The sequence below is a fragment of the Cetorhinus maximus genome, unplaced genomic scaffold (genome assembly GCF_964194155.1).
Source record: "Cetorhinus maximus unplaced genomic scaffold, sCetMax3.hap1.1 HAP1_SCAFFOLD_620, whole genome shotgun sequence".
Classification (NCBI taxonomy): domain Eukaryota; kingdom Metazoa; phylum Chordata; class Chondrichthyes; order Lamniformes; family Cetorhinidae; genus Cetorhinus; species Cetorhinus maximus.
Genome location: NW_027596562.1, coordinates 96,047 through 114,511, shown reverse-complemented (window position 1 = coordinate 114,511; position 18,465 = coordinate 96,047). Strand labels below are relative to the sequence as shown.

The 18,465-nt window shown below is 43.4% G+C and overlaps 1 protein-coding gene and 1 pseudogene across 2 annotated transcripts; both read right to left on the bottom strand.

The window, feature by feature from the left end:
• Positions 1-852: 852 nt before the first annotated feature.
• Positions 853-18,465, bottom strand: LOC144674297 (uncharacterized). 2 transcript variants are annotated; one of them, XM_078535723.1, is made up of 3 exons: positions 17,874-18,227; positions 9,129-9,260; positions 853-1,813 (listed from the first exon to the last, which is right to left on the bottom strand). In XM_078535723.1, the coding sequence occupies exon 3, from the start codon at positions 1,702-1,704 to the stop codon at positions 1,003-1,005; it is 702 nt and encodes a 233-aa protein (XP_078391849.1). In that variant the 5' UTR covers positions 1,705-1,813; positions 9,129-9,260; positions 17,874-18,227; the 3' UTR covers positions 853-1,002. The 2 variants fall into 2 exon arrangements, with proteins under 2 accessions (XP_078391849.1, XP_078391850.1); XM_078535724.1 differs by lacking the exon at positions 9,129-9,260 and having other exon boundaries at positions 17,874-18,465.
• LOC144674301 (U4 spliceosomal RNA) lies at positions 4,749-4,866 on the bottom strand (annotated as a pseudogene).

Genomic DNA, 18,465 nt, shown 5'->3' with positions numbered 1-18,465 from the left:
AACCTCATAAAAACTTCGGAAATGCATTGAATATTATAGGAATATCTTTCTCCCTCTCGCTTAGGTACAAAGCTTCCTGGCTTGACAAACATAGGACAATACATCCCAATGTTACCTCATAGGAATGGACTCAGTAGTTACAGAACAGAATTTGTAGTGGTGACTGAAGACAAGGGCTTTGATCCTCCAATTTTTAATGGGAGGAAATTTGTGCTCATCCAGTACTGGATGTGGGATAAGCAGTTTGATAATTTAGCAACAGTGGGGAGGAATGGGGAGGAATGGTGGTGAGGTAGGGCTGGGTGTTGTCAGTGTACATGTGAAAACGAACGCGGTGCATTTGGATGATGTCACCTAGTGGCAGAATGAGGATGAGAAAGAGGAGGGGCCAAGGAAAGATCCTTTCTTTTAGGATGGGTCAGGATGGTGGATTTAAAGGTGAGAGGGACAGTACCAGAAGGGAGAGAGAACCATTAACCATCTCAACTAACATGGAGAAGTTGGATGGTCAGAAATTTAGTGAGAATAGGGTCAAGGGGGCAGGAGGTGGGTCTCATGGACAAGATGAGCACTGAGAGGGCATGAGGGGAGATTGCGGAGAAACTGGAGAAAGATGTGGGTTCAGGGCTCAGACAAGGGGGAACCTTAGAGACAGTTTGTCCCGGTCGGCTAGTTGAAAGGAGGGAAGCAGCAGAGGCAGCTGATCGGATTGTCTCAATCTTAGTGACAAAAAAGCTCCATGACCTCCTCACACTTGTTGTTGGAGGTGATGATGGAGGAAACAGGGAGAGGGAGAGCCCTTCAAAAGGAACTAGCTTGTATTAGAGAGATTAAAGGGTCTTGACACATGGTGAGTTTAACACAAAGCTGATTTATTTGACTTTTATCCAGATTATCAACCTATATAACTGACCTGGAGTTTATTAACATCAGCAGAAAGAGACCTCAATGAACATGGTTCAGTCCTGGATGTGATTTCACAACAACATCCAATCACTGTAGTTACTTGTGAACTCGCTGGTGTCTCAGCAGGTTGGATGACTGAGTGAATCCCTTCCCACACTCGGAGCAGGTGTACGGCCTCTCACCACTGTGAACCCGCTGGTGTCTCAGCAGGTTGGATGACTGAGTGAATCCCTTCCCACACTCGGAGCAGGTGAACGGCCTCTCACCACTGTGAACCACCTGGTGTGTCAGCAGGTGGGATGCCTGAGTGAATCCCTTCCCACACCTGGAACAGGTGAATGGCCTCTCACCAGTGTGAAGTCGCTGGTGTGACAGCAGGTGGGATGCCTGAGTGAATCCCTTCCCACAGTTGGAGCAGGTGAATGGTCTCTCCCCAGTGTGGATCCGCTGGTGTTCAATGAAGTGAGATGACCACCTGAACCCAGTCCCACAGTGAGAGCAGCTGAACGGTCTCTCATCAGTGTGAACACGTTGATGGCACATCAGTTCACCAGAACTTTTAAAACACCTCCCACAGTCTGGGCATTTAAAAGGTCTCTTATCAGTGTGGACTCGCTGGTGTGTCTGCAGGTTGGATGACTGACGGAATCTCTTCCCACACTCAGAGCAGGTGAACGGCCTCTCCCCAGTGTGACTGCGTTGATGAGTTTCCAGCTGAGATGGGTATCTGAATCCCTTCCCACAATCCCCACATTTCCACGGTTTCTCCCCACTGTGAACGGTGCTTTTTCCTTCCATGTTCAAAATCCGATGATATTCAGGTCACAATAAATTAGGCGACTCGGTCAGATCCTGATGTGATGTTTGGTTTCAGTTTCCTGAATGAAAATCCTCCCCTTCTAATGCCCTGTGAAATTGATTTAAAACAGAAAGAAGGGAGTGAGAGAGAACCCACAAAAACACAAAGGTAGGTTGTGAAATTGAGCTGGATGCATCTGGGAATTTGTGGGGCCGGCACTAGCTAAAAGTGACCATAAAAGCTGCCAGATTGTCATAAAACTACAACTGCTTCACTTATGTCCTTCAGGGAAGGGGACCTGCCAACTGGTCTCAGCCTACACAATCTCTGGCCTACAAGGGTGGAGATGGAGGGAAAGGTGGGAGAGGCAGGGGGTGAGGGGATATCTAAACACAAGAACTTTGACAAAATCTCTAGATACTTCAACCTCCACCACCTAGAAGGACCAGGGTGGCAGGTGTATGTGAACACCATCACCTCCAATTTCCCCTCCAAGTCACACACCATCTTGACTTGTCTGGATGAACAGAAATTTCCTCAATTTCAATATCGGGAAGACTGAAGTCATTGTCTTTAATCTCCTCTATAAACTCCACTCCCTGACCATCAGCTCTATCTCTCTCCCTACCAACTATCTGAGGCTGAACCAGACTGTTCATAGGAACAGGAACAGGCCATACAGCCCATCGAGCCTCCTCTGCGATCAAAGTATTTTTCCCACATTATCCACATATATCCTTATGTAATTGCTCAACCTGTCATCCATTTCTTTGTTCCCTCTAGGCTTAACTATCCTAACACCTTCACATTCAGCTTCCCTGTAATCCAAAACTCTGCTTACTCGCACCAAGTCTTGTTCACCCATTACCCCTGTACTCACTGAATACAAAGGCTCTGGGTTAAGGAGAACCTCAAATTTAAATTGCTCATAATTGTTTTCAAATCCCTCCATGGTCTCTCCCTGCCTACCTCTGTAATCTCCTCCAGCCTAACAACCTTCCGAGATATCTACACTTCTCTAATTCCGACCTGCTCAGCATTCCTGATTTTAACTGCTCCACATTTGGTGTCTCCCCTTCAGTTTCCAAGGCCACAAGCTCTGTAATTTCCTCCCTAAACTTCTCCACCTCACTTTCCTCCTTTAAGATAATTCTTAAAACCTACCTCGTTTAGTAAACCTTTGTTCATCTGCCCTGATATCTCCCCATGTGGCTCGGTGTCAAATGTTGCTTTCTAACTTTCCTGTGAAACACCTTGGTATGTTCCATTACATAATAGAATTAATTAATTACCATTTCAGGGTGGGCAGAATCTGATGGTCAATATAGGTGCCAAAGTGGAACAGAAATGGACTATAGCTCAGGAAAAACAATTCCTGAAAGATACTGTGGGAAGATAAAGCTGGTGAGCCAGCAGCACATGGTCAGGGGATGGGCAGCAGTGGAAACCTCATTTAGACACAGTTGGCAGAAGGAACCATTAAAATCCTAAACATAGTTAAAATACACTCGTAATTAGTGACAGAGAAAGTTAGACAATGGCAGAGAGGTGATCAGGGAGGGTAGAGGTGAAACAGAGCAATAGATGGACATGGATTCAGATCCACTGTAAAGGAATCACACCAGCCCCAGAGTCATGAAATCTCTCCCAGATAACAGAGCGTAGAACTAAAAGCTTTAAATTGTAAATGAATAATCAAAAATACTCAACCTGAAACAATTTCAGTTTTGAAATTTAAAATCTCCTGCTGGATCCTGCAACTGGAAAGATATCAGAAGTACTGGAGTCAGAGAAAAATCTCCCAGTTGAGGAAATACCCGGGGAGCAGGGTGATGTCACCGTGTAATTGTCGATGTGCGATGGTGTCACAGTGTAATTGTTGATGTGTGATGATGTCACACACATGGACACTGAACATCTGGGTCTGTGCAAACCAGTGATCACCACACATTATGAAGGATGTGAGGGTCCTTGAGAGGGTGTGGAAGAAGATTTACCAGAATGGGTCGAGGGATGAGGGATTTTAGTTTTCAGGTTAAGTTGGAGAAACTGTGGTTATTCCCCTTGAAGCAAAGTGGATTGAGGAGAGATTTGATAGAGGAGTACAAGTTTATGATTGGTGTAGTTAAGGTAGCTAAAGAAAAACTGTTCACATTATTTTATCATAAAAGGATTACAGGACACAGATTTAAGGTTTGGGGCAAGATCTACAGGGGGGAAGCGAGGAAGAAATTTTACACAGTGAGTGTTAATGACCTGGAACTCAATACTGACGTTCTGAGACCGATAATATCCAGGTTACGACGAATTGAGTGACTCTGTCAGATCTTGATGTGATGTTTTATTTAAGTTTTCTTCGTCTGCAAATCCTTCCCATTTAATATCCTGTGAAAAGGAGATTATAGAAACATCCATCCCTGTCAGCCCAGGATAGAAATGCACAACATACTCTCCTCCTGCTACTGGACCAGGATAACCGCGCCTGCGCCCTGCTGCACAGCCGCTTCCCCCAGGCCGTGCAGAGGGAGAGATCCAGCCATTTCCGGTCTGTTCGATGCAAACGCAGAGCCGTTAGTTTCTTATTCAGGGTATGCAGCCTTTATCGAGTGTTTATGAAGCCTCCATTCCTGCCGCCCACCCACTAACTCTGTTTTTCTGCTGCAGTCGCCATTTTCCTAACCGCTCTCTGTGGCACCGGTCACAGGACAGCACTGCGCATGCTCAGGCAGGAGACCGCATGCGCGTGCCAATCATGCTCCGCTTTACGCATGCGTATAGCACTGGCGCAATGTTTAGGGCACATTCTGTCCCGATCTGAATGCTGGGTGAGAGGTCCGCCATTGGAAGGCGATAGCCTTGCATGCAAAATTAGGCTTTATCATCCGATGATGATTGGAGTCATGGGGTCAAGCTATAAAATTAAGGAAAGAGTTCATGTTCTGAAGTTGTTGAACTCAATGTTAAGTCACCTCTTCACTGATACTACCTTCCCTGCTGAATATCAGCTCAGTTTACTTCACTATCTTTTAACATACATAAACAGTCTCCAAAGAGATTACCAAAAATTGCTAATGCTGACTTTGTTGCAAGTCACCATAGCGGGCTATTGGGAAAAGTTTTCAAAAACCCCATTGGCTACAATACTATCACTGCGCAAAGTGAACAAAGCTTTCCCGGACAACTGGTGGTCTATCAAACACAAACTGTTCACACTTGTGGTGACTAAAGTGAATTGATTTCAGTACATTGCACATTCTCACCTGAGATTGAGTTTATCAGTTATAAATTATTTGCTAAAATTACATCAGCAGATTGAAACATTATTTATCAGCCTGAATGTTGAAATGAGAAGGAAAGAATTGTGGGATGGGAATATACTAATCTTCTCAATGATACCTTGTGAAGTGAAATGATGTCCTGTCTGCAGGGAGCAGGTGTCCGAGCTCCCCCGAGGGTAGTTTAAACGGTTGTGTTAACCCACTCTAACATAACTAAAAGTAACACTATTTTGAACATTATTTATAAAAAATAATTTTACAAAACTCTGGACACAGTAATAGCTCCTTGTACATTTGACGCAATTCAGAGTCAGTGAAGGGGAGTGGGAGCAGGGAGAAGAGAGTTTTCTGTTTCATGTTGATGCATTGTACCCAGTTCAGACTCAGTGAAGGGGGTGGGGTTGGGGGGGGGGGGGGGGGGGGGGGGAGCTGGTGGGGAGGGCGGTGAGGGAGGGAGGGGGAAGCACAGGGAGAAGAGAGTTTCCTGCTTCATGTTGACACATTGTTGGGAACGGGACAGAGCAGTCCTGATGAATCATGCACCCCCAGCTGCTGATGCTGCTGTGTACTTCCAACTTTGTTTTTTACTTTTAAATTTCAGAATTCATCTTGTGCAATTATCATTTTTACAGACCCGTATTTTAATTGATTCCAGCCTTGTTTTCAAGGTGATTGATAGTTTTTTTTTTGTTTTATGTATTCATAGATGGAATGTGAGACAGCATTTATGTTCCATCACTAATTGCCTTTGAGAAGGTGGTGGTGACCAGCCTTCTTGAACCGCTGCAGTCCATGTGGTATAGGTGTACACACCGTGTTGTTAGAGAGGACTTAATTATGATACAAATTAATTTGCTTAATTATTATATAACCTTTCAGAGCCAATAATTAAACCTGGTTCAAAGAAATTAAAGCAATATGTTACTCAAAGGGTACTGAAAAAGATAGTTATTCATGTAGTGATGTTAAACAATACGCTTTTATTTAATTGATTTATTAAACTGTGTGTGCGCTCCACCTGTGTTCTCCAACCCATCTTTTGAAGACGCCAGATGACCAAAGACAGCAATCAAATTTAAATCAGCAACCTCGAATTTTATATTCATCACCTTTCAGCATCAGGTGAGTTTTTTTCTGTGCTATATAAACTTCACAAAATCCAAAGGAAGACATTTTATTAAATGGAGGTGACTTCCATCCCATCTTAACTGGATATCCTTAATTATTGTTCATGTGTCCTCTGAAGGCTGAAGCACATTTGTAACATTTAACTGTTAAACTGGCCTCTGAGTTTAAAATCACTGCTGTAAATGGAGAAATCCAAATAAGATGACAGTTGTAGCTGTTTGTAAATATTAGGCTCCAGGTCAGTAGCTGGAATTGTTTATTTTAAGATTTTGTATGAGTAACACATTGTGACATTCATTGTGTGATGTTTGACGTGTAACTTATGGACACTGGCCCAATACTTTATGCATATTTGTAAAGTTAAATACTGGTCTGTTTTATAATGAGAGGTGCAATAACCACATAGTGTTCGATTTCTTATTTTGAATGGAAAGGTAGGGCTGTTTTCAGGATATGCTGTCTTTGTAAAGCTGGGACAACTGTACGAGTAATCCAGAGGCCCAGGCTAATGCTCTGAGAACACGGGTTCAAAACCCACCAAGGCAGCTGGTGGAATCTAAATTCAATTAATAAATCTGTAATCACCAGCTAGTTAACAATGAGACTATCATCGGTTTTCATAAAAAATACATCTGATTACACATGCCCTTTAGGGAAGGAAATCTGTCATCTTTATCTGGTCTGGCCTACATGTGACTGATAACCACAGAATCTGAATGGCACAGAAGGAGGACATTCGGCCCATCGTCTCTGCACCGGCTCTCCAAATGAGCATTATGACCAGTGCCAGTGACCTGCATTTTCCTTGTACCCCTGCACATTGTTACTATTCAAATAATCATCTAATGCCCTCTTGAATAAATAAGATAAATAAAATAAGGATAAGAAAAAGTGCTCAGAGCAACTGATTTTCTGATGGTAATTTAACCTGGAATCACTGTGTGTGATATTAACCTGTTAATAATTAACACATTCCCATGACATCCCAGTTTACCAAAGTCTGTCCCAATCCATATGAATGATAAATGGATTCTCAGAGCAATGGGAAACTAATTTATTCATGAAGCTTCATCTACTGTGCACAATATTTCATGCTGCCATTTATGCATTGATGCATTTTTGACATCCAAAAGTTTCAGAAATATTATCAAATAGAATCAGACTGTCACCTCCAACAAGTCCATGTTGGTGTTTAGACTCCCTAGCAGAATTAGTCCTAATCTCACAGGCCCGCCAAACCACCACGATCTTTCTCCCTCTGTCATTCACTCACCTTCTTAACCTGTTCTTCTATGTTTCCTTGGTCTCTGCTTCAATCACTGACTCCGTTAATACATTTCATAGTCTCCATGTAGTAAACAGCTCATCCAGCTCAGGAATAGGGCCCAAATGTTCAAGTATCTCTCCCTAGCTGTACTTCCACACACGAGGCAGAATGCCACTGACTGAGCTGGATCCTTTCTGTCCCCTCAGCTCCAATCCCACCGTGTGGAGCTGAACAACAACAATTTTCACTGATTGACATTTAACCCAATAAAACACCGCAAAGCACTTCACAGGAAGCATTCCCAAAGTTTGATTGTGACCCATCCAGAAGGAGATATTAGGATGGGTGGCCAGAAGCTTGATAAAAGGGGTAAGTTTTAAGCAGCATCTTAAAGGAGGGGAGAGAGTGACAGAGGCAGAGAGTTTGAGGGAGCAAATTCCATCATTTGGAGCCTTGGCAGCTCAAAGTGAATGAAAGATGACGGTGAGATGAAATTGTTGCTGAGAGCTGAATAGTGAATTGGCTGTAAATTTCTGAAATGGTCTGATCCAGTTTTCAGAAGTGGGTCAAATTGCGGAGTCACAGGAAAGTACAACACAGACAGAAGCAGCTTGACCCATTGTGTCTGCACTGGCAGTGTAGTCAATCCCATTTCCCCACCCTTTCCCCACACAGGAGGCAGTTTGACCCACTGTGTCTACACTAGCAGCACAGTCAGTCCTACTTCCCCACCCTTTCCTCACGTTGCTGCAGAATGTCCTCCTTCTCGTTTCCCCTTTTCAAGACTGCAGTTCATTCTGTTTGCATTATCCTATTAGGCAGTGATTTCCAAATGCCAAATGATTGTTTTTAAAAAAACAACACTTCTCATCTTGTTACCTGATACTTCAGACACTCTTCTTAAATTGGTTATCATCTGTTATCGACCCTTCATCCATTTGAAGCATTTTCTCTTTAATTTCTCTATCTGAACTTTTCATGATTTTAATAAGCTCAAACACAATTCCTCTTACCCTTCTCGGCTTTAAGAAGAACAACCACAGATTCTTCGGTCTATGAACTGAACTGTATTTTCACATTTCTGAATTTGAACATGGGTTTGTATCATCACAACCACATATTCTCCATATCCCATTTGGGGAAAAAAAACGAGGTATTGTTTAGTTGAAGAGTTAATGGATAACAGCAGAATTGGCAAATTTTGGGGAATATTTTTCTGGCAGTGAAAGGACACAAAAAGAAAAAACTTGGAACTGTGTGGCAGCCAATACCCAAGGGGGTAAAAAGTGAACAATATTAGGTTGTGCTCGATCTAAAAACCCCTCATATAATTGTTACATGTAGTAACCAATTACACCACAGTAACATGTACCAAGGTGAGTTGCAAGATACCTAAAGCTGGTATTAACAAGCTGAAGATTCAGACTGTTGCCACAATAATTGCAGTTGTCCTCATTCCGTTTCTGTTACTCATGGACAGTGATAAGATGCAAGGCATGAGGGATGAGCTGACTAAAGGGATGATGCTGCGAGGCTAAATGTGGGTGGTAAAGGGGAAGGCTTTTCTGCCTGATGTTCAAACCGGCAGAAATATCACTCCTGATCAAACAATCACAGCTGCTATTTCAAAGCAGCATGCCAAATTGAAAAGTGTAACTTCCTATAATTCTATGTTTCCAAACACCACGGTTATTTTTTCACGCCCACTTTGCCATTTTACAACCTAATCTCACAAAATATATTTTCTTACCTTGCATCCTGTTTATTTGAAGTCAAGACACAGAGTAAATTCATTCTGTTTTCTTGTCATTTCTAGAACGAGATTTGAAACCGGACTAGTTGAAGGACACTTTTATTGGTGCCAATCTTCCACTGTCTCCCACTGTTTCAAAAGAGGCACTGTTATCATCAGCCTGTTATGTACCTTCTTACAGTACATCGTCTGAACAACATTAGCTCATCCTAGCTCCGCTCTCTCCACATTGAAAATCTGTCTGAAAATATACTTCTGTATGAAAATATAAACTTCAAAGCTTAACAACGTACACAAGACTGGAAAGAGAATGAAACTGTGGATAATTGGCACTGTGCACATTCCTGTAATCAGTACGTGGGATAATCAGGGAGATGAATTCCTGCTTTTCTTTACCATGTCATCTTCAAACCCATCTCTTCTCAATGACTTGTGTCTTCCATTCCCTGTCCCTGCTTTCCAGGTGTAGATTGGGTTCCCGAACTGACAGTGTCTGCATCAAGCAGCTAATTGACCTCAGAGTTGTACAGACAGAGGGAGCAGGGGGCGAGGCGGGGACAGAAGCAGGAAGAGATGTGGCATGACAGTGTTTAGAACTTGACATGTGTCAGTTGCTTTTAGTGTTGAGTATCTGCAGTGCATTGCCTTGTAAGTTTCACAGGGACCACAATGATTAAGTTAGTGGGTTTTAGAAGTTGAAGATTGCACATCCACAGCCTGTTGGACTATTACCCTTCCCTGTCAATTTCATGTACCTGTCAACAGCATTCAATGTTGTCATTGGCTGAACAAGTCATTTGTGTTCTATGTAAACATACCATTTTGGCAGAGAAACTTGCCTCTAGTGAAATTGGTCTGAAGTGAAGACATTGCAAAATTATTGTGCATCAGCCAACTTTCACGTGGATTCCCCAGTTGTCTAGTGGTTAGGATTTGGTGCTCTTATTACCACGGAATGTGCTTGATTCCTGATTGGAATGAAGCTTTGTTGCTGTTTTGTGAAATTTCATAACTTAGATGAGTTACTTACTGACTCAAAACAAAACAAAACAAAACAAAACCAGATCTACCATCATAAGTAGAGTGAAGAATAGAGATCAGACATGAGATGGAAATGTTAGACATCAACAGATCCAGAATGAGTACAGAGGTGGATCTCGGGAATTAAAGTTAAAAAAAAGAGAAGAGCAGTGATAAGATGTAAGGCACGGGAGATTAACTGACAAAAGAAATGGTGCTGCAAGGCAAAATGTGGGAAGTAATCAGACCGGTTTTTCTGAAAATATGCCCAGTTCCGCTGGAGAGAGACTGCTCAGATATTTATTGACTGCAAAGGATTTATTCAGTTTCTCCATCTCCCAATAATTGCAGTTGTCCTCATTCCGTTTCTGTCTCTCTCATCTGAACTTTGAAGTTCAAAGAATTTGATGCATGAGCAGTTCATTCATATCAAAGAGAGGCTGCTTAAATGTTCTGTGTATGGCAGCAATTCACTCATTCTGGGACACCAGTGAGTTCACATGTGACTGCAGGGATTGGATTCTGCTGTTTTTGGGTCTCCCAATTCTCCACCAATTCCCATCCTCCTTCTTTCTGGTGAATAATGGATGACCCATGCAAATGCCCTTCATTATAATTTTTTATCTAATTTTGATATTGGATCCACCTGTCCCAGACTCCACCGCATATCAGCAAAACAAATCACGGTTAACAAATTTGAACTTAGAATGGCGGGGTATTTACCCAGCATTCCCCAAGGTGGTGAACGTCCCCTATCTGCATGCGTAATGCCGCCGTGTTTAGCGCATGCGCAGCGACAGTAATGGCGATTGAAAGCTCCATGTTCGTCGGGTCCAAAAATAGTTCGTGAAATAGGAAACGGAGCGAGCGATGAATCTTGCATTTGGCTAGGAAAGCTTTGTAAGTATGTTGTGTAAGCTGCAGACTCCAGAATTAGAGGCTACCGTCGTCGGTTGTAAAAGCGGAGGAAAAGCTGTGGAGCTTCTGCCGCGGTCAGACCTGGATTAATGTCCGCCATCTTTATAAGGGGCAATGTGCAGCAGGGCGCATGCGCGGTCATCCTGGTCCAGGTGGCAGAAGGAGAAAATTTTGTGAATTTCTATCCTGGACTGACAGGGATGGATTTTGGAAACTCCCTTTCCGGAGAGTCAGAAGGGGAGGATTTACGCACAGCAAACTCAAACCAAACATCACTTCAAAACCTGATATTGTCACTCGATTCGCCAGGACCTGGATATTATCAGTTGTTGAAGTCATTACCACGCTATATGCGAAAAACAAGTTCTTCCACACATCCCCCCCTCCCCTCGTTTATCTTGACGATAGAGAATCCAAAAAAATGCAGCACAGAGGGATCTGGGTGTTCTTGTGCATTAAACACAATAGGTTAGCATGCTGGTGCAGCAAGTAATTAAGAAGGCAAATGGAATTTTGGCCTGTATTGCTAGGGGGTTGGAGTTTAAACAGAGGGAAGTCTTGTTACAACTGTATAGGGTGTTGGTGAGGCCGCACCTGGAGTACTGTGTACAATTTTGGTCCCTGTATTTAAAAAAGGATACACTGGCATTGCAGGCAGTTCAAAATAGGTTCACTAGGCTGAACCCTAGGATGAGGGGTTTGATGTATCAAGAGCGGCTAAACAGGTTTGACCTTTATTTATTAGAGTTTAGAAGAATGAGGGGTGATCTTATTGAAATGTACAAGATTCTGAGGGGGCTTGACAGGATAGATGCTGAGAAGATGCTTCCACTAGTGGGGGAATCTCGAACTAGGGGACATAGTTACAGAATAAGAGGGCACTCATTTGGAACTGAGATGCGAAGGAATTTCTTCTCTCAGAGGGTAGTAAATGTCTGGAATTCTCGACCCCAGAGAGTTGTAGAGGCTAGACTGCTGCAAGTATTTAAAGAGGATGTAGATAGTTTTTTGAAATGTCAGGGAATTGAGGGCTATGAGGAGCTGGCACGAGAGATGATTTGAGGCCTTGGGCAGATCAGCCTTGATCTTTTTGAATGGCAGGGCAGGCTTGAGGGCTGAATGGCCAACTCCTGCTCCTATTTCTTATGTTCTTATAATCTTAAATCTGTGTCCCTTACTCCTTTTACAGTCAGCTAATGGGAGCAGCATTTCTTTGTCTACTTTATCTAAACCAATCATAAACTGTACACCTCTATCAAATCTCCCCTAGATCTGCTTTGCTCCAAGGAGAACAACCCCAGTTTCTCCAAACTAACCTTATGTAAGACTGGAGACTGTTACTTGTGTGATGTTCCATTGCTGTGGGGCTGATGTGACTCCTTCACTGTGGATCTGAATCCATGTCCATGTGATGCTCTATTTCACCCTCTGCCCTCCCTGATCATCTCTCTGCCACTCTGTAACTTCCTCTGCCTCTAATACTGGGTGTATTTTAATGATGTTGAGTATTTTACTGTTGCTTTTGCCGACTGTATCTAAATGAGGTTTCCATTGCTGCCCATCCGCCCACCATGTGCTGCTGTCTCACCAGCTTTATCTTCCCATAGTATCTTTCATAGTCAGGAACTGTTTTTCCTGTGCTATAGTCCATTCCTCTTCCACTTCTGAGCTATACTGACCATCAAGTTCTGCACCATTTTTATTCCCTGTAACTCATTCTGCACACACTGAAACGTTAACTCTGTTTCTCTCTCCGCAAATACTGCCTGACATGCTGAGTATTTCCAGCATTTTCTCTTTTTATTTCAGAGTTCCAGCAGCTGCAGTATTTTGCTATTATTCTATTGCAGGCGTTGCTTGCAGAACCGAGTCTAGAAACACAGACGGACCAATTAAGAGCCGGTTTGTATCAGGGTGGGTGTTGGTTACAGAAGTTGGTCCCTGGCCTCCAGTGTAGGTTCTTTTTCATCGAGTAATAGAATCATTGAATGATGACAATACAGACGGAGGCTATTCAGCCCATTGTGCCCATGCTGGCTCTCTGCAAGAGCCAATCAGCTAGTCCCACTCCCCTGTCTTTTCACTAACAAGACCAGCAAATATTGAAAATCTGCAGTCACATTGTGTGGAAAATAATATTTACATGGAGGAAATTTATGTTCACCCAGTGCTGGATGTCAGACAAGTCAGGACAGTGTGTGGCCTGGAGGGGAATTTGGAGGTGATGGTTTTCACATACACCTGCTACCCTGGTCCTTCTAGGTGGTGGTGGTTGAGAGTTTCAGTGGTTTTGTCAATGTTCTAGTCGAGTTGTAGATATAAAATTCCCTCTCCTTTTCCGCCTGCCTCTCCCATCTCTGTCTCCTTCTCTCCCTCCTTCCTTAGATTCAATCAGATCAGGTGGCAGGTTCCCTTACCTAAAGGACATCAGTGAACCAGTTGTCAGTCCAGCAGTTTTCATGGTCACTTTTTCCTAGTGCCGGCCCCACAAATTCTCAGATTCATTCAGCTCAGTTTCACAACCTGCCTTTGTGTTTTTGTGGGTTCTCTCTCACTCCCTTTTTTCTGTTTTAAATCAATTTCACAGGGTATTAGAATGGGAGGATTTTCAGTCGGGAAACTCAATCCAAACATCACATCAGGATCTGATGGAATCACCCAGTTTATCATAACCTGAGTATTATTGGATCTTGAATATGGAAGGAAAAAGCACCGTTCACAGTGGGGACAAACCGTACACGTGTTCTGTGTGTGGACAAGGCTTCAGCCAATCATCTGGCCTGTCAGAACATAAATGCAGTTACAATGGGGAGAAACCATGGAAATGTGGGGATTGTGGGAAGGGATTTGGTTACTCATCCCAGCTGGAAATTCATCGGCGCAGTCACACTGGAAAGAGACTGTTCACCTGCTCCGAGTGTGGGAAGGGATTCACATGGTCATTGCACCTGCTTAAACACTAGCAATATCACAGTGGGGAGAGACCTCTTAAATGCCCAGACTGTGGGAAATGCTTTAAAAGCTCCAGGAACCTGATGTCCCATCAATGTGTTCACACTGACGAGAGACCATTCAGGTGCTCTCACTGTGAGACTGGGTTCAGATGATCATATAACCTCACACTACACCAGCAAATTCACACTGGAGAGAGACCGTTCACCTGCTCCATGTGTGGGAAGGGATTCACTCACTTCTCCAACCTGCTGAGGCATTAGCACACTGACAATGGGGAGAGACCCTTCACCTGCTCTGAGTGTGGGAAGGGATTCACTCAGTCATCCAACCTGCAGAGACACCAGCGAGTTCACACTGGGGAGAAACCATTTAAATGTCTGGACTGTGGGAAGTGCTATAAAAGTTCTGGGGAACTGATGTCCCATCAACGTGTCCACATTGATGAAAGACCGTTCAGGTGCTCTCACTGTGGGACTGGGTTCATAGGATCATCTCAACTCACTGAACACCAGCCCACTCACACTGGGGAGAGGCTGTTCACCTGCTCTGACTGTGGGAAGGGATTTAATCGGTCATCCAACCTGCTGACACATCAGCGAGTTCACACCAGGGAGAGGCCATTCACATGCTCCAAGTGTGGGACAGGATTTACTCAGTTATCCACCCTGCTGAGACATCAACAAGTTCACACTGACGAGAGACCTTTTTAATGCCCAGACTGCGGGAAATGCTTTAAAATTCCCCAGAACCTGATATCCCATCAACGTGTTCACACTGACGAGAGACCATTCTCGTCAGTGTGAACACTGTGGGACTGGGTTCAGACGTTCATATGACCTCACACTACACCAGCGAATTCACACTGGAGAGAGACTGTTCACCTGCTCTGAGTGTGGGAAGGGATTCACTCACTTCTCCAATCTGCTGAGGCACCAGCATACTCACAATGTGGAGAGGCCATTCACCGGCACTGTGTTTGAAAATGGATTTACTCATTCATCCAACTTGTTTAAACACGAACACATTCAAAGTAGAGAAGCCGTTCACCTGCTCCAAGTGTGGGAAGGGACTCAATGAGTCATCCCATCAGCTGAGACACCAGCGAGTTCACAAGTAACTACACTGATTGGATTTTGCTGTTAATCATATCCAGACTGAACCAGGTTCTTTGGTGTCTGTTTCTGCTCCTGGTAATAAAATCCAGCCCAGTTATAGAGGTTAATATTCTAGATAAAAGTCAAATAAATCAGCTTTGTGATAAACACGGTTTGTTGAATCTTTTTAATATCTCTAACACAAGTTAGTTCCTTTTGATGGGCTCTCCATCTCCCCTGTCTCCTCCATCCTCACCTCCAACAACAAGCGTGAGGAGCTCATGGAGCTTCTTTGTCACTAAGATTGAGACAATCCGATCAGCTGCCTCTGCTGCTTCCCTCCCTTCCACTAACCCACCGGGACAAACTGTCTCTAAAGATTCCCCCTTGTCCGAGCCCTGAACCCACATCTTCCTCCAGTTTCTCTCCCATCTTCCCTCATGCCCTTTCAGTGCTCATCTTGACCATGAGACCCACCTCCTGCTCCATTGACCCTATTCCCACTAAACTGCTGATCCCCCAACTTCCCCATGTTCACTGATATTGTTAATCGTTCTCTCTCTTCAGGTAGTGTCCCTCTCTCCTTCGAATCTGCCATTATCACCCCTCCTCAAAAAACAAGCCTTTGATTTCACCGTCCTTGCAGCGACTGCCCCATCTGCAACCTCCCTTCTTCTGAAACTCCTTGAACGTGTTGTCACCTCCCAAAATCATGTCCAACTTTCCAAGAACTCCATGTTTGAATTCCTCCAATCAGGTTTCTGTCCCTGCCACAGTACTGATTTACTTGTACTTCTTGCTATTTAGTATTGTGTATTCACTGCTCATGATGTGGCCAGATTATCAAATTCAGTCCCCTTAAAACAGTTTGTATATTGTATCCCCTTTCCCTAACTCTTTCTCCTACCTTAATCCTTTCCTGATACCATTTTACACATGCAATAGCTTATCTTGTTCAGGTTGCCTGGAGAGACTTTACAGTCTAATAAAGTATTCTCATAACAGCTTTAAAGCATCGACATGTTTTGCTTCCTTATCTTCCTCTCAAACAACATTTTATTGTCTCAAATGTAACCCACTAAATTGTGTCTGATCCTTTTTTTAGAATTGCCCCAGATTAATTAACTCGGTCAAAAATTGGATTTCTCTCAAACTTCGTCAAGGTCTTGAGCTTAACTTTATATTTGGGGAACATACTGACAATGACAAAAAGCTTGCAGCATTTGAATTCGTGTCAATTGTTGTAAAACCTTTAAAAATAAAAAAAATCCCTTTTGAGAAGTTTATTGGAAACCAAACTGCAATTTTTTAAAAACTTTGTAAGAACTGTAATTTACACTATCAAAATTAAAACTACCTCTTTCTCATGCGTAATGATTTATATCCAGATTAAAAGTCCCATTTGTTTATCGACACACTCTTTATCTTGGATAGCATCCTAGTTATTCAAAAGTAACTTTGTAAATTACACTGCACTTTACATCTCAAGATTGTCCCAAATTCAAATAACAGTGCTGTTGGGATGCAGATTTCCTTTCATATTTAAATTAACTCTTCAAATCCATTGGAACCACCTAGGCCGTGTGTTTATGACTTTTAGTTTTGCTAGAATCCTTTTGAATTTCAGGTATTTTTTTTCCCCTCAGAATTTTAGAATACCAACTCGTATGAGCTAATGTAACTCGTATGTATCAATCCCAATCAGCTTGGAAGCTGGTGATAAGGGTTACCCTCTACTAGTCTGCAAGGTTGGTTCATCTCAAACAAAGGCTGTTTTATCTTTACAATAAATTCAAACTGTGGTTTTTGCCAGAAATCTCAACTCAAACCTTATGCTCAGAACTTTGGAAAGTTTGAGTATTTTTTTCCTTTAATCTAATTCGGGGCTTTCGACTCTAAAGTGCTGAACTTCACACACACATGACATTTTAGGGAAGAAAACACATTAAAGCTCACATACAAGTGCTTCCTTGCACACAAACACACACATATATAAAGGTATGTATTTATATCCCTATAACATTGAACATAACGATTTAAAACTCTCATACTCTAAACGAAACTTCAAGTAGCAGCGGGGGGAATAAAGGAACCTTGGAGGCTCCACCTATCTGGACAATCAAACTGACTGAAGATCCCATTTCCTCTGCTCCTGCCTGTCACTGCTCATTACCTCCCCTAGGGGTACCCCCTTTTTCTCGCTCTCTTTCTCTTCAGCGCAAACAGCTCTTGTAACTTAGAACAATTCATTTTTTTAAGTTACAGAAAATACACTAGGGGACCTTTTGGGTCCCAATCATCCTTCCACATTTTCTTGATTAATTTTGACTGTTGTTCCGCGATGAACCTTGTGATGGAGTCCGCGGCTGCCCAGTCGAGTTCCATAGCAATTTCCTGTTTTCCTGATGGTATTCTATTCTTCTATTCCGTCTATCTCTGTGCAGTTAGTTTGCGCGGCCCTGACAACTTAGTTACTTGTGATCTTTTTTGTTTTCCCCAGGGGTCTGGCCCCTGCGCAGCTTCAACTATGGTTCTATTTCAAACCGTAGCCTGCCAGTGCGACTCTGCCTCCTCTCAGGGTAGTGGTCCGGCCTCCCTGTGTGGCTCCGGCACTGCTAGCCCACCAGCACGGCTCCGCCTCCTACCCCGGCACCTCCTGCCCTGAGTCCTCCTCCCGATTCTTTTGATACTCGACCAGACCATTCTCGGGTAGGCTTACTGCACTAACTGTGGGTGGTAAATAAATTATACTCACCCACTTTGCACAGCCGTCCCGAGGATCCGATCCCAGTATCCAGTCGACGACGCCAGTTGTTGTGGTATCTTTGACAAACGAACCACAGGAGGATCAGGTACAGGTTACAATCATTTACTCGAGCAATTGCAAGGAGAGAACCACCTCAAAGCAACTTGAGGTAACACTCTACCCAATTACAAGCATACAGCTTATTTATACATCACAGATCACGTACAAGAACATTGTTCAAATTCCAATCTTGTCCGCATATTGGTTTATATTAAACAGATATCTCTGGTCACCCAGGCAGAGCCTTCTCCCCCTATCTAAGCTGGGACCGTCTGTCCTGTCCTTATCTGTTGACGAGCACACTTACTCTATGTTGTTTTCATCCTCGGTCTCCAGTCCAGTTACTAAGGTCTTTCTGGTGATTGCAGGCCCCAAGGGTGTGCAAAGTTCATCTGGTAACCTTTAACTATTAGTGCACTCGATGACGCTGTCTGCCATCTAAGTAATTCCCTTTCAATAAATTCTTACTGTATTCCCCCTAACATTCCCAAGTCTCCACACGCTGCCTCCATCTTCTGACGCACTGCCCCCGTCTCCCGAC